This window comes from Pangasianodon hypophthalmus, chromosome 28 (assembly GCF_027358585.1).
Source record: "Pangasianodon hypophthalmus isolate fPanHyp1 chromosome 28, fPanHyp1.pri, whole genome shotgun sequence".
NCBI classification, from domain to species: Eukaryota; Metazoa; Chordata; class Actinopteri; order Siluriformes; family Pangasiidae; genus Pangasianodon; species Pangasianodon hypophthalmus.
In genome coordinates this window covers 437,101-452,823 of record NC_069737.1, presented here as the reverse complement: position 1 = coordinate 452,823, position 15,723 = coordinate 437,101, and the positions used below count along the sequence as shown (strand labels likewise).

Below are 15,723 nucleotides of genomic sequence, written 5' to 3'. Positions count from 1 at the left end.
ATATAATGTTATCATGACACTTTTGTTAAAAACAACTGGTTTTATAATTACAAGTCAAACACACAAGCCTTGTTATGAAATTGTGGCTTTTTATTTCAGTCTTCACAAACGTAGAACATGTAACACTGCTATCGAACTAAACCTGTAACTTCACTCACACTTTTATTAACTCTTAACAACTTCTAAATGCTGTACTGCAGGATTTCTCATTTTTAACACATTTTACGTTCTTATTCTCAAGTTTGTTGCCTTAAAGCTGATTTCAGGACAGCAGGTGAACTCGGATGTGTTCCTTCAGCTTCGGGATCGTACTTTGCTCTTTGTGGCAGACGTGGCAGCGCAGTGGCAGCTTCAGCAGCTCGCTGGTGCCGTCCTTCACGCTCACTCGCCCGTCCCTCTCCAACATCGCGATAACATCTGCAACGCAAACATCTAATGCTGTTCACCATCACCGTGATTTTAAGGACGTGAAAAAAAGGTTTCAGTAGCAAACAGGATGGATTTGCAAATGTCCAACACACAGTGTGAACGAGTCAAGTGTGAAATATTATTCTTTAATAGATACAAAATTGTAACTGTTGGTACTGCTGAGGTATAAGAGGAATAAAACACTTGGGGACATGCGGTTATAGAAAAATAATCAACTTCAGGGTGGTAACAGTAACTCCGTTTCATCACACCACTACTACTGCAATACACACACACACACACACACACACACAGTGCGTTTCTTACTTACTCTTAGGCTACAAAACAAAAGGTGAAACTACTTCATATTTGCTCACGCATCCTAAAGCAAGTTCTTCGGAGCAGCAGATCGTTTATTCCCGGATAACTCACCCTGAGATTCGATGAAGTAGTCTGTGGTGAAGGAGTTCCAGTGTTTCTTATTCTTCAGACACGGAGAGTCAAAGTCTTGGCTGATAACGTGGAGGTGAACGTGACTGTGAGAGGAGGGAAGCAGAGAGCACTACTGTCAGAGCTGCTGTTATAGAACATTAATCAACACTTTCTGACCAATCACAATCCAGAACTGGACAGCAGTGTGGTAACAAACTTAATAACACAGGATGATATACACTGATGCATTTTAATACATGTTTATCACTGTAACGGAACCATATCCATAACATGTTTAACTCCTCGCGCTCCTGTTCTCCGTCACTGTGACCTGAGTTACAGTAACACGTCGGACCTCATGCTCGGGATGGCGTGATAACCCAGACGGAAGTGCAGCTTGGTGGAGCTGGGACACTGCTGCACCATGCGATCCCCGACTCGCTGCATGTGCTTCAGCAGCTCCATGTGCTCGGGCCGCAGAGCCTTCAGGCTGGAGATGGAGTCCCACGGCAGAACCAGCCAGTGGTACCGCGCCTTCGGGTACTTGTCCTTAATCACCACCACCTTCTCGTCTTTGTACACCTGAGGTACAGCAATGATACAGGAAGTGGATTAGTGCATCAGGAATATGGTTCTGCTTCCAGTCTACAGGGTTTTTCATTTTCAGTGATATAATAATCACATGGCACTTTTTTGAAGCACGACTGCTATCATTTTTTATGACAATATCATTCTCTAGGACATTGTGTCCTGTAGTTTTTTTCTGCTCCAGATTATAACCCTGGCACCCAAAAGCTGTAGCACCTGATCTGCTATCAGGAGGTGGGACAGAACAGAAATTAAACGTGTACTATCTCAGATTAACTCTGGAACCACATTTACGTCACGAATAGTCAAGCAAAAACCTGAAGTGCACCGGAAGCAGGTGTACGCTACCTGCATGTTCGGGTCCTGCATTGAGACTTTGAGCCCTTGACTCCAGTGAGCTGCGGGTTCCTGTGGAGAACCGGCCCGTCATTAGCATGGTGCAAATCGACACAAATACTATAGCACACGCTAACTCACTAATAAACTGTTAGCTATCAGTCCAATTATTCTAAATGTGTTTTTCATGAATTTCTAAACTCAACAACGTTAGAGTAAAACCTGCTGTTTATCAGCTGCACAAATATTGTATAGTATTGTATAGTAATCACTCTCAGCATTGAAGATAAGCACCATAACAAGATACACGTCTGATAATGTGCTCTCATCATTCTGATAAATAATCACAGAAATAATTGCAAAATGCTATTTTTATCTATCGTGCAGACATTTAATACATTTAATACAAGTTTGTAAAGACATCTGGTGTAAGTGATACTTTTGTAAATATTCTATATTAATTATCATCATGTTGGACTTCGCAGTTCTGACATCGTAAATGAGCGCTGTGACAAGATATATTTTATGAAGTGTTCTAAGCCTTCTGACAAATCATCCATTTCTATTCATTTTTAAAAGAATATTTTCTTCAAATTGTCTTCAATACTCCATTTTTGTATATCATATATATCATAAAACTTCAGGTGAGATAGTGAATATAATATTCAGCTTAAATAATGTTATAAAGGCTTTTATATAAAATTTGAAAACATGGGCAAATCTGATTTCCTTTGTATACATAATTAAATCAACAATTTATGTAATTTAAACCATTTAAAGCCGAAAACAAGGTTAGAAGTGAAACGGACCTTTTCAGGCGTGTGTGTTTTCTCTGGCCGAGCTGCGCTGTTGGAACAGGAAGGTGCTGACACTCTGCAGCTCTTTTCCTTATCCTCGTCTTTCTCTTCATGAGCGTCTCTCTGGTGCGGTCTCTTCATCGGTCGGCTTTTCTCCTCAGAAGCGCCGCCAGGTGTCGATTCTTCCCTGAACTGCAGCGTGTACGGATAGAGCCGATTGACCATGTAGAGCTTCTGCCCGGGTTTAAAGGTCACCTGGTTGCAGAGGTGAAGGAAACGCTGTTGGAACGCTGTTACAGCCAGCGACCTGTACAACAGTCTCGGTTACTGACAAACACGGAAAGACAGCATCATGGATAAAGTGTGATCCTGTCAGGAAGTGTGACGCGCGTGTGCTTTACCTGATTGCCTTTGCCCACGACCACATCGTCCACGCTTGTAGGATTGCTGCCTAACTGCAAAGCGACGTACTGATGAGCATTCCAGCATTCTGGCTCAGACGTTTGATGGAAATATTTCACTTGTGCTTAATAAAACATCATCTTCATCATCTTACCTGCTTCACAGTGACGAATCCTCGGTTACAATCCGCTCTCAGTTCAACTGTAAAGATCAGAAGTGTGTTATGATTAGCAGTGTGCTAATAACAGATTTCAATATTCCAGTGCACTTTATCCAGCGACTGCAGAAAAGTAAACTAGCACAGATCTGCTTTCAGCCAGTGAGCCAGTGCTGCCGTGCTGTGAAACTACGAATCTGAACCTGAAAACCTGAAACAGATTCTACAACTGATTATTACAAAACTCAGTTTGAAACCTCGCACTCAAATTCGAGCCATCTGAGGTAATTCAACTACAAAACGTCACTTACAGATTTAAAAATTCAGATTTGTAATGTTTCAATTCACACTGCAGTGGCACATTTCTCTTTCCCTCTACAGCCCGTGTGTGTGCGATCATCGCGTCGCTGGCTTTACCTTGCTGTCTGGAGCATTTCTGGTCTTTAATCCTAGTTTCTGGACCTCGACCCAGAGTGTGTGTGTGATAGTGAAGGAGCTGAATGGGTTTATGGCTCTCATCCTCACTAACGAGCCAAAAAGTCGGCATTTCCCCTGAGAACCACAACAACAAACCACACAATCACAAAACCTTCTACTGCACGTGCAGCACTTTTATTACAGAATTATTATGTTAATTATATATATATATATATATATATATATATATATATATATATATATATATATATATATATACACACACACCACATGCCAGTATTACTCTCACTATAAATACATTATCACAATGCAACATATTGTTATATTTTTTTAAACACATACTGATTTTTTTTCCCCATTTTTTAAAAATTATGACAAAAGAAGTAAAAAATGTCTCATGTCCACTGCTTTCCCAAAACCCATCAGGTGCAATATTTTAATGCGTTTAAATAACTGAGCTAACGGACAAAATATTAACAACATGACAATCTGACTCACAAACATCTTACAGCTGTGCAGAAACAAAATCTTACAGCTGTGCAGAAACAAAATCTTACAGCTGTGCAGAAACAAAATCTTACAGCTGTGCAGAAACAAAATCTTACAGCTGTGCAGAAACAAAATCTTACAGAAATAAAAGTGGAAATTTGTTAATTACCCTGCTGAAAAAAACTCAGTAATTTATAAAAATATAACAATATCTAACCAGAAACCATCACAAAATTCTAATGGTTTCCTCTACAAATACCATTACAAACCATCAGCTAATCATTACAACCAGCACCATCACTAGTCCTTAATGGTATCCACTAGACATAACATGCCACCACCAGAAGGCCCACAGGGACCACTACAGCTTCCATTAAAACCATTAAAACCAATAGAGATTCTATGAAGATTTCTATTGGTTTTTTCATCAGAGAGCTGGATAAACCAGTAACTAGCTGGATGAACAGTAACTAGCTGGAGGAACAGTAACTAGCTGGATAAACCAGTAACTAGCTGGAGGAACAGTAACTAGTTGGATAAACAGTAACTAGCTGATAAACAGTAACTAGCTGGATAAACAGTTACCTGTGTTTTGTACCTGGTTGCTCCAGTCCTCAGTTAACGCTTTAAAATATTGTGTTTATCAGTTTATCGCAGTAAGAAAATCTCATTTTCTTTTGAATTGATGAAAAGCTGAAAGCAGAGTAACGCTGTGAAACCTGAAACAAGCGCCGAGTCCCAAATGCCACCGACTTCCTCTGAAAGCTCACTGCACAGGCGGCAGGAAAAGCGCCTCAGAAGCACTAGGTAGTGAACCGACTGCTCCATCTGACGGCATTCGGAATTTAACCAGCATGATGGCGCATGTGTGGCTCACTTCCGGTCGAGTTCAGGTCCAGATTTCAAAATAAAAGTTGAATCTCATCAAGTTAAAGCAACAGTATGAAACTCTTTGCTTTTTTCTGACATGACTGTTTATTTAAAATATTTATTACAGAAAAATCTCATTGGCTGTTGCTTTGTGGCTGTAGTTCTCTTGTTTTTTATTTTATTTTATTTTATTTTTGCTGTTGTTGCTCTTGTTGCTGTTAGTGATGGTTTTTAAAATGTAGTTTAGTGGTGGCGCTGTAGAAAAGAAATATAGGTCAGCAAGTTTCGTAAGAATTATTATGCAACGTCACCAGGAGGTATTCCATAAAGAGAGCTTATAAAAGTGGGCCTGGTTTGAAATAGCCTCGGGTTCAGATCGTTCCAGCAGGAACATGTAGGTGGATTGACTACTTACAAATTATATCTTCTGGCGTTTGTGATAATCGCACAGTACGTGCTAGTGTTCAGTTGGTGGAAGGAACTGGCTCAACATTCCATGGTGTCATGGGTGGCCCTGTGGGTTTTCCGTAGTGTAGATAAATTCGCAGATGTAGCCAGATTTATAAGCCAGAAGCTGTTGATCTCCTGAGATTTTCACACACAACAGTCTCTAGAGTTTCCACAGAATGGTGTAAGAAGCAAAAACCTTCATGTGCGCAGAGGGTCTGCCAGCAGAAACGCCTTGTTGATGAGAGAGATCAGAGGAGAATGGAGGAGAATGGCCAGACTGGTTTGAGCTGACAGTTGGTGAAGAAGCTGGTCTGTAGCTTCTAGCTTGGTTCCATGGTGTAATGGTTAGCACGCTGGACTTTGAATCCAGTGATCTGAGTTCAAATCTCAGTGGAACCTGTAAAGCTTTTGTTTAAGGTTTTGCACTACAGTAGGTAAATTTTCTTGACTGAAGTGTAGGTTTGGAAGCTTTCAGGCTCCAAACACTTGTAAAGATGAATATTGGCCAACGTTGAACCTTTTGGTCCATGCAGTTAAGCCCATGTGTGCGTTAGCTTGGCGAGCGTTAGACTGGAGCTCTGAAGGTACATCCTTGCTCTGTGTACATTGTAGTAGGCTACAATTCTGCTCAAGATGTTCATGGACTAAGTTTTTGATTTTCGTTGCATACAGTAATGATTTTGTGTACGTTGGCCAGAATAGCTCATCTGGGAGAGAACTGGACTGAATATTGATTAAATATCAGTGAAAGCTGCACAGTCTTTAGTCAAGGTTCTTTACCATTGTGGGAAGGAGACAAATTATCGCAAAAAAGCTTGGGCTTGCTGCATATATTTCAGAATGCACAATTTTTGTGTCCAAATTTTTGGATTAAAAAGTAGCACGTTTCCAACACAGAAGCCGAAATAGCTCAGTTGGGAGAGCGTTAGACTGAAGATCTAAAGGTCCCTGGTTCAATCCCGGGTTTCGGCATTGGAGTTCATCTTTTGATTAGATGTCTTAGTTGCTGCCCTGTGGGATAACTGCAGTTTACCTGCTCTCAGTCAGTACATGGCAGTATTCAGCTGGTGAAAGCTAAACACTCACTGCAGCTTGGTTCCATGGTGTAATGGTTAGCACTCTGGACTTTGAATCCAGTGATCCGAGTTCAAATTTCGGTGGAACCTGCAACTCCTTTGTTCAAGGTTCTTTGTTAAAGTCAATAAACCATCGTAAAAGAAGCTCATGTTTTAAGCTTCCAATGCACTTTTTAATGCCACCATCTCCAACCAGGAAAAAGCCAAAGAAAACGCCCTCTCAACTTGAACTTCCAACTTTGGGTAATCTTCTCAACTTCAAGGTCCTTCCCCATTTACAGATCAGCATGACTGCACACAGCATCAGACATAAGCAAAGTATTGCTTTGTACCTTCAAATGTGTTATACTGTATACACAAGTATTTGCTTTAGAAACACTGACTAAACAGGTCACTCTTTTGAGGAGGAAAATGTACATTGCTTATTACAATTAGCTGGCTAGCTTGTTGCTAACAAAAGATGAACATAGAGGGCCTCCATGTCTTTTTTTTCCAATTTGACAATGCCGAGGTGGAATATGACCAACCTGCAAATTACTAGATACAAGGTAAGTCAAATGCAGCGTTCAGCTATTGGGGATAACAAGAGCATAAATTTGCATTTTCCTGGTTATTTATTGATCTTTGCATTTTTAATGAGTTTAAAGATGAAGAGATATTCCCTAAATAAAGTCCCCCCAAAAGTATTGGAACAGCAAGGCCAATTTTTTGGTCTTTGCTATACGTTGAAGATATTTGGGTTTGAGTTCAAAAGATGAATATGAGACGATAAATCAGAATTCCAGCTTTCAAATCCTGATATTTACATCTAGACGTTTTAAACAACTTAGAACATGGCACCTTTTGTTTGAACTCACCCATTTTCAAGTGAGCAAAAATATTGGAACATGTGACTGACAGGTGTTTCTTGTTGCACAGGTGTGTCCTGTTAGATTGATTGTTTAAACAGTTAATAGCTCTAAATGTCTACTCTTAGTTTGAGCCCTGGATTTCAACTGTGAAGACTGCATTTGTTGTTAAAAAAGATAAACCAGCATGAAGACCAGGGAGCTATCTATGGGAGAAAAGCAAGCCATTCTGAAGTTGAGAAAAGAGGGAAAATTTAACAATGGACATTGTCACAAAGCAGCTTTACAGAAATAAATAGATTCAAATTAAATTAAACCAAAATAAATTGTAAATGTATAAATTTATCCCTAATGAGGAAGCCAGAGGTGACGGTGGTGAGGAAAAACTCCCTGAGACGATATGAGGAAGAAACCTTGAGAGGAACCAGACTCTAAAGGGAACCATCCTCATCTGGGTGACACCCGATTATAAATCATTCCCTTCTATAACTGTGTGCTGTGACCCTGTGAAAATCCATCAGAGCCATCTGATGCTTCATGAAAGCTCATGAAAAGCTTCACGAAAGGAGAATGCAGCAGTTTGGTGATGTCAGTGGCTTGATGCAGTTATTGCAAGCAAGGGATATGCAGCCAAATATTACGTGCTATTTATTTTCATTTACTTTAACACTATCTGTTCCTATAATTTTGCTCACCTAAAAATTGGGTGGTCTGCTACCAAAAGTGCCTTGTTCTGAGTTGTTTAAGACGTCTAGATGTAAATATCAGGAATTGAAAGCTGCAATTCTGATCTATTGTCTCATATTCATCTTTTCATCTCAAACCCAAATGCGTATACCCCCTGTATAGCAAAAAAAAAAAGAAAAGAATTAATCTTGCTGTTCCAATACTTTTAGAGGACACTGTAAATATAAAGAAATAACAAAATTATAAATAATAGAAATAAAAACTATACTTATTAATACATATTACTACTGTATGTGTTACAATAATGTTGGCAATTTTTACAGTGTTGGGGAAAATGTAATGTACAGTAAACAACAGCATTCCTGCAGTTCAACGTTCTTTATTTATCACAAACATGCATGTGACGTCATGTAGTAAAATGTTTTTCCTTAGTTCCTCGTCCCACAGTGCAACAACAATCTAAGATACACACACATAATAAAAACAGAATATAATAAAATGTAGCAGCCTACAGAAGAATATATATATATATACACCGAATATCTATCTATGTATATATACAGAATATGAATATATAAATAGAATATGTAAAGAAAAAAAATATCCAGATATGCACAGCTGTACAGTGTATACAGAAACTATATAGTGCGCAAATTTCATTTCCTATAGTGCAAACTGTTTTGTGTGTGTGTCTTTTTTTTTTTTTTTGTATTTGTACACAATATTTTGTAATGAACGTAGTTGGTTTGGTTTCCCAAAACATAAGCAAATAAGCAATTAAAATTAAATTTAAAATGAAAATTAAAAGTATTTACTGAATATGCATGAAGCTGAAATAAAGATGTCCTGCATGCTTTATATCTACCCGCAGACTGGTGGTTTTTTTTGGGGGGTTTCGTGCTCGTACCCCTCCACTTTGTTCCTAACAGGACAGAAAACTTTGCCTTGCGTGACCAAACGTCACACCGCCTGAGCTCGAGCTGCCACTTTGTCTATCTGCTCATCTGCATTTTGTTCCATCAAGCATAACACAGCAGTGATCTTTTCCTGGTCTTTGCATCTAATCTGCTCATCTGCATTTTTATCGATCAGGCATAACCCAGCAGAGATCTTGGTCTCTGTGACGCACATTATTCAAAGGCCACTCACAGAGAAAAAACATAAGACTGCATTATTTTTTTAGAAAACTGAATCAGATGCTTTCGCATAGCTCACATTTTTATGGGTATTTTAGGTACATTGCTATTCCATTAATATCCCCTTTAACAAATATGTAAAACTAATCAAATGTTCATATGTGGATAATCAAATCAATATTAGTGAACAGGTCATTATTATTATTTATCCCACAGTGCTGTTGAATGCTGGATTGTGATGGTCAGAAGGTGTTGATTAGTTTTCTATAACAGCAGCTCTGACAGTAGCGCAGGTTTATATTAATGAGCTTGTTCTAATAAATTACCCTTTCTGTAGTAACAGCTCATTCACAGGGAGGTGTACAGCAGACACGCCACATAAATGGATTAAAAAATGTGCGTCATCTTTGATATAAAGTTTTCTGTAAGGAGCCATTTTTTAACATTTATGGAAGGAGTCTCCAGTGTCAGTGCTTTGTTTCAGTGAGAGGTAAAGCTGTAACTTTAATTTTTCTTCAGGACAGAGGAGTTTACGCTTCTTTGCTGTTTCTCAGTAACATAACAAGCTGTGTTTTTTTTCTCTTATTAACTTGAAGATAGAAAATAAAGAGAGGCTGGTGAGGGCACGAATGTTTATAGCTGCTTTAACGTAAGTGACAGCAGGAACTAACTCATTTCACATTGACATTCCTTGCACTAACTGAAATAAATAAAATAAATATGACATTTCATTCTTTAATAAATACAAAATTGTAATTGTAGGCAATTATAATTAAATTAAATTTGTATTATTGCATTATAAGAAGAACAAAACATTTGTGGACATTGTTATAGGGAAATAATCAACATGCTAGTAACTCCGTGTGGCACAGATGGCACTCCTGTTCCGGCCCTCCATGACTCTCACTCGGCCAGTGATCCTGCCCCGTGTGGGACCCTCTCAGTCTCCTCCGGCGAGTGGCCACTGCTAGTGGGCCCAATCCCTGACCTACCGGTGCCCAGGTTACTCGGAAGAGACTGCCCAGGGTTCCCTACAGCCCCAAGTACCATCGCCAAAGCCACAAGGGGCATCTGTGTTTCACCAGGTAACTCCTGAGGGCAACTTTGGGCACGAACGAAAGAAAGACGACTGCCAGAAACACTGTTGGGGCCAGGTGTGACAAGTGGAGGTGGTGGACCGAGACCCAGACCAAAGATTGCCTGACTTTTATTTTCTGGTCTAAGGGGGACTCTTTTATTACCACACAGAGTGACGTGGCCAAGTCTGCGACCTCCTAGTCGTCCTCCAAACAAAGACCCAGCTACTCATGCACCTGGCCCATTCACATCCATTAGGCGTTAATCTGGGGGCCCGCAACACCCTGCAGAAAAAAGACCAGCTCCTCTGGTCGGGTATGGACACCGAGGTCCAGAATTTCTGCCAGCAGTTCCCCCAAAGCCAACGAACCTTGCCCAAGAAGCCTGTGCCCTCTCCCCTAATCCCAGTTCCCATCATCGGCGTCCCCTTCAAAAGGGTAGGCATGGACCTCGTAGGGCCGCTCCCGAAGTCTGCCCGGGGCCACGAGTACATCCTCGTTATCGTCAATTATGCCACCAGGTACCCCGAGGCAGTTCTCCTTTCGAAGACCACCTCCAGGACATCGCCCAAAGAACTCATGCTGCTGTTCAGCCGTGTGGGGATCCCAAAGAACAATGCCCATTTTATCCCATCTAATGGCTGATCTGTTTTGGCTGTTGCAGGTGAAACATCTGAGGACATCCATCTAACACCCCCAGACCAATAGCTTGGTGGAAAGGTTCGACCAGACCCTCAAATGGATGTTGTGGCAGGTTGTTGGCGAGGAAAGGAGGAACTGGGACCTCCTCCTACTTTATGTCCTCGTGGTCGTTCGAGAAACACCAGAGGCTTCCACGGGCTTCACCCCCTTTGAGCTCCTCTTTGGATGGCGGCTTTGAGGTCTGCTGGATGTGGCCAAGTAGGCATGGAAGGAGCAGTCCTCACCATTCTGCACCCTGGTCGAATACATACGAGACATGCAGGAGTGGATCGACCAAGTGGCACCCATCGTCCAGCAACATATAGAGGAAGCCCAGATGGAACAGCAACGGATATACAACTGGCCAGCCCATCCTCGAGAGTTCCAGCTGGGTGACCTCCTGCTACCGAGTTCCAATTCTTCCCACTGGCAAGGCCCCTACACCATCCTCGAGAGGGTGGGCCTGGTGAATTATCCCCTGCAACAGCCCGGTAAGCGTGCAGACACCTAAACTTGCCACATTAATTTATTAAAAAAAATATATCAAGCCTGTCCCAGCAGTGTCTGCATTTGCCACTCTCTCCAGACCCCACAGAGTGTACCTCGGTCCAGAAGGTAGAAGAACTTACCCCCTCACAGTGTCAGGAGCTCACAGAGCTAGTGGACCAGTTTGCTGATGTCTTTTCCTCAACACCCGGTATGACACATCTGGTCGAGCACGAGATCAAAACCCCTGTGGGAGTGGTGGTACACCAGTGGCCCTACTGTGTCGCTGAAGCTCACTGTCATGCATTTGAGGAGGAAGTCAGATGGATGCTACGGGATGGCTTCACTGAGGAGTCCACCAGCCCCTGGTCCAGCCCCATTGTGGTGATCCCGAAGCCTGACGGGAGTCTCTGGCTATGCAATGACTTCCAGAAGCTGAACAAGGTCTCGGACTTTGATAGTTACCCCCTCTCCTGAGTGGACGACCTGTTGGAGTGGCTGGGAATAGTTCAGTTCATTTCCACCCTCAAGTTCGCAAGAGGCTACTGGTAGGAAGCCCTAGCCCCACACGCCAAGGCCAACACACCGTTCAGCACGTCCAGTGGCCACTGGCAGTACCGAGTTCTCCCCTTCAGGCTACACGGAACGCCTGCAACATTCCAGCTGCTGATGGATATCGTCTTATGACCCCACCAACAGTTTGTGGCTGGACGACGCTGTCATCCACTCCACCACCTGGTCGGACCACCTACACCATCTCAGGGAGGTCCTGGGAAGCTCCAGAAGGCAAGGATGATGGCAAACCCATGGAAATGCCACCTGGGGCTGACCGAGGCACGGTACCTGGGGTACCGTGTTAACTGGGGACTACTGAAGCCCCAGGAAAAGAAAATTGAGGCAGTAAAAGGGTACCCTTCGCTCACCACGAAGAAGCAGATACATGCCTTTCTGGGGTTGGCGGGTTACTATTGGATGTTTGTTCCTAATTTCTCCTCTTTAGCCTCCCCCCTCTCAGATCTTACCAAGAAAAAACAACCAGACCAGGTGCGCTGGGCCAAAGAGGTAGGGCAGGCTCTTAAGAAGGCACTCACCAGCTCCCCAGTTCTCAGGAACCCAGACTTTGAACTGCCTTTCACCGTCCACACTGGCGCATCTGAAACTGAGCTAGCCGCCGTGCTCTTGCAATCATTTGATGGGGAAGAGCACCCGGTACTGTACGTCAGCTGGAGGTTGACCCCCGCTGAAATGAAGTATGTCGCCATTGAGAGAGAAGACCTATCACTAATGTGGGCTAGGAGTATTGAGGAGTGGGTGTGCCCCTGCAGTGGGTGGCCAGGGCAAAGGACACCAATGCTAGGGTGACTCAATGGTTTCTCCCTTTGTAGGATTTTTCCTTCCAGATGCAACACCATGGGAACGCTGCTGGCCTGTCCTGGCGGTACACTCTATGGGCACAACCGTTACTGCCAGTAGGCTCGGAGCTGAGGGGAGTACTGTGACGGTGAGCCTGCAGCCCCCTCGCTACAAACACTGCGCACTCCTCACGGGTGTTGAACAGACTGCGCCTTTTCAGAGCCCCCAGTGTTGTGGATAGCGCGAGAGCACATGGCTGCAAGGCGGGATGGCAGAAATGCACACAGCTGGCAGCCAGTGATTGCTCAGATGACAGCAAAGAAGACCACACTCCCCTTCAGTGACGTGTGACATCACTGCTGCTGTCACCATAAAATCACTTTCTCAGGAAGACTACCAACCTGGACATTAGTTCCAGCACATTCCCTGCTATGTTCTGAGCTTGTCAGACAGTGCCAGATAAAAGGGCACTAACTGGGGTGTTTTTTTAGAGCAGAGAGCAGAGTTTTTCTGTAGCCTTATGCCAGTTCATGAAGCCTCCCATAATCAAACTTCTGTCTAAGCTCATGCTGTCTTCATTAAATAGACTTTCCTCCAGTACTTTGAAGCAGCTAAAATATACTTTCCTCAGTATAATGCAGCCATATTCACTTGATGAACCAGCTTGCACTGAATGAACAACAAAATGTTTAACTATAGTCAATTCAATTTTATTTGTATAGGGCTTTTAACAATGGATTTTACACACATTTTCACATCATACATTTTAAATATATAAATTTATCCCTAATGAGGAAGCCAGAGGTGACGGTGGTGAGGAAAAACTCCCTGAGATGATATGAGGAAGAAACCTTCTGGCTCAAAAGGGAACCATCCTCATCTGGGTGCAACGGATAGTGCGATTATAAATCATTCCCTTCTATAACTGTGTACTACATGGACAACTAGTGCAGTTGTGTAACCAGGAACTTATGAGCTTAGGAGCAACTTATGAATATGAGCAGCTGAGTCATTTCTGAATTTCATTATAGTTTTACCTTGAAATCTGTTTTGTTGAAGTTATTATCTGTTCAATGATGGAGACTTGAGTGCAAAACTGTTTGTATCAATTGCAGTACAAAGCTATCTTCATGCTTTCTATATGGTACCGTCCTCTGTAATCTCATGGAATCCAAGCAGAAGTAGGGCATCAGGATGGATCAGGCAGATCCGGAGGGCAGAAGGAGTCGGGATCACTGGCATCTCAGGAGTAGCATGTGCAAATCGACAGAGAGAGAGAGAGAGAGAGAGAGACAGAGAGAGAGAGAGAGAGAGAAACACAAATGATTAGGTATGCTCATGGACCTGTAATGGTTAAAGACAATGTACACTGTGTGTTTATTAGCCAAACTAACCTTCCAGGGAAACTGAAGCTGGCTGGTGCACTGCCTCTGCAATGTTAGCATTTTGAGCTGCAGTGTTAGCCTTAGCTTCATGTTTCTGAATTGTGGCAACATGGCCTCAAAAATGTGTTTCTGAACCAAGTTGACAGCTGGTTAATAGCTACACTAATACACTAATATTATGTGAGTAGATACAAATCTTTGTTGGCAATAAATTGTTGTATCTTTAGAGCAACACAATGTTGATCTCATTAATGGCTTTCTGTTACCTTTCTGTAATTTTATACACACACACACACGCACACACACACACACACACAAACTGTTCAAAATGTTTCATAATTAGTTCATGCAAATAAAACAAATGCAAGAACCATTTCAGTTTCCACAGCCAAACAAAGTGAAACCACTGTTCCTCTATGTGAGATAAAGCAAAATTATATATTAAAACTTAAAAACCTCTCATTTTACTACATTTTATGACAACCACCAGTCACTTCATGAAAGCTGCCTTACTTCCCAGACTTTTCTGTTTTAGTTAAGATGTAAACACTAGAACATTTGTACATTTTGTTATTAATTGCTGTAACATCTTTTTCCAAGAATAGGAAGAAAGAAGAAAACTTTTCTGTGTTTACATCTTAATTAAAACAGGCAAGCTCTTCCCCTGTCTATATATAGAATACGATTTCCTCCAAAACTGATAACTTGAAAAAAACAACCACCAGATACACAGATCATATGTCATAAAATGTGACTCCACGGCCCTACTGTTTATATCTGTTGCTACGTCTGTCTGCATTTTTATCCTTCAGACATAAGACAGCATTGATGGACAGCATTCTCTGTGTTTATCTGTTTATCTGCATTTTTAAAATTCATGCATAAAGCAGCCGGAACATTTTCCTGGTCTCTGTGTTTGTCTGCTCAACCTCATTTTTACCCATCAATCAGCAGTGATTTCTTCCTGGTCTGTGTGACTCACGTTCACTTCAGGGTGCTGATGGCACTTTCAAATCTGACCACGGAGGTAGACCAAGGCTACCTGATACTGTTATCACATCAGCTACAAGATACATCTATGATTGCAAGTGACATGTTTTTGAGGAGTGGTGCATGGCATTGGGTTATTTGCCTTTCAGTATTCTGTTCCTATGATTTTATCATTACTGCCTTCTCTACCATTAAAGTACACCTGAACGCACGTCGCATCTACACGTCAATCCTGACTGCCGTATGAAATATTAGTTCTGGGGAAAACCAAGAATCAGCGTGTTCCATAGTGAGATACATCACTCATACTGTCAGAGGACCAGGGTTATGATCATGACCTAAAGTTTTGTATTTTCCATTAATACCATTTTCATTGTATACTAGTCATGTGACAACTTCAGAAATACATTAGACTGCTTCCCTTTTGTGTATTTGTGGACAAAATCTGTTCGTTTTTGATAAGTAAAACCAAAAATGATGGAATGAGGCAACCAATATCTGCTTTGACTAACAGGGTGTAATGTAAATACAATAATGGCAGAACTTGGATAGATACAATGCTATCCGGATCATTTACACCCTTTAATAAAATAATTAGCAGTATTTTTTTTTTTTTTATAAAATCCTTCTCAGAAAAA

General features: G+C 41.8%; 1 protein-coding gene and 3 non-coding genes across 5 annotated transcripts; 3 read left to right on the top strand and 1 right to left on the bottom strand.

Moving 5' to 3' along the window:
• Window positions 1–68: 68 nt before the first annotated feature.
• On the bottom strand, window positions 69–4,890 carry aptx (aprataxin). 2 transcript variants are annotated; one of them, XM_026910801.3, is made up of 9 exons: window positions 4,767–4,890; window positions 3,538–3,672; window positions 3,118–3,164; window positions 2,963–3,016; window positions 2,574–2,816; window positions 1,777–1,836; window positions 1,196–1,422; window positions 841–944; window positions 69–417 (listed from the first exon to the last, which is right to left on the bottom strand). In XM_026910801.3, the coding sequence occupies exons 1-9, from the start codon at window positions 4,873–4,875 to the stop codon at window positions 263–265; spliced, it is 1,134 nt and encodes a 377-aa protein (XP_026766602.3). In that variant the 5' UTR covers window positions 4,876–4,890; the 3' UTR covers window positions 69–262. The 2 variants fall into 2 exon arrangements, with proteins under 2 accessions (XP_026766602.3, XP_053087054.1); XM_053231079.1 differs by having other exon boundaries at window positions 4,633–4,889.
• Window positions 4,891–5,694: 804 nt separating this feature from the next.
• On the top strand, window positions 5,695–5,766 carry trnaq-uug (transfer RNA glutamine (anticodon UUG)). Its single transcript has one exon. It is a non-coding gene; the product is annotated as a tRNA-Gln (tRNA).
• Window positions 5,767–6,266: 500 nt separating this feature from the next.
• trnaf-gaa (transfer RNA phenylalanine (anticodon GAA)) lies at window positions 6,267–6,339 on the top strand. The gene has a single exon. It is a non-coding gene; the product is annotated as a tRNA-Phe (tRNA).
• Window positions 6,340–6,461: 122 nt separating this feature from the next.
• trnaq-uug (transfer RNA glutamine (anticodon UUG)) lies at window positions 6,462–6,533 on the top strand. Its single transcript has one exon. It is a non-coding gene; the product is annotated as a tRNA-Gln (tRNA).
• Window positions 6,534–15,723: the final 9,190 nt, after the last annotated feature.

Excerpts from the sequence above, each read along its gene's own strand:
- aptx (XM_026910801.3), bottom strand. The coding sequence starts at position 4,875 with ATGGAGCAGTCGGTTCACTACCTAGTGCTTCTGAGGCGCTTTTCCTGC. Across the intron at positions 1,837-2,573 it reads AAACACACACGCCTGAAAAG|GAACCCGCAGCTCACTGGAG; the intron begins GTCCGTTTCACT and ends GGTTCTCCACAG. Across the intron at positions 418-840 it reads CTACTTCATCGAATCTCAGG|ATGTTATCGCGATGTTGGAG; the intron begins GTGAGTTATCCG and ends TTTGCGTTGCAG.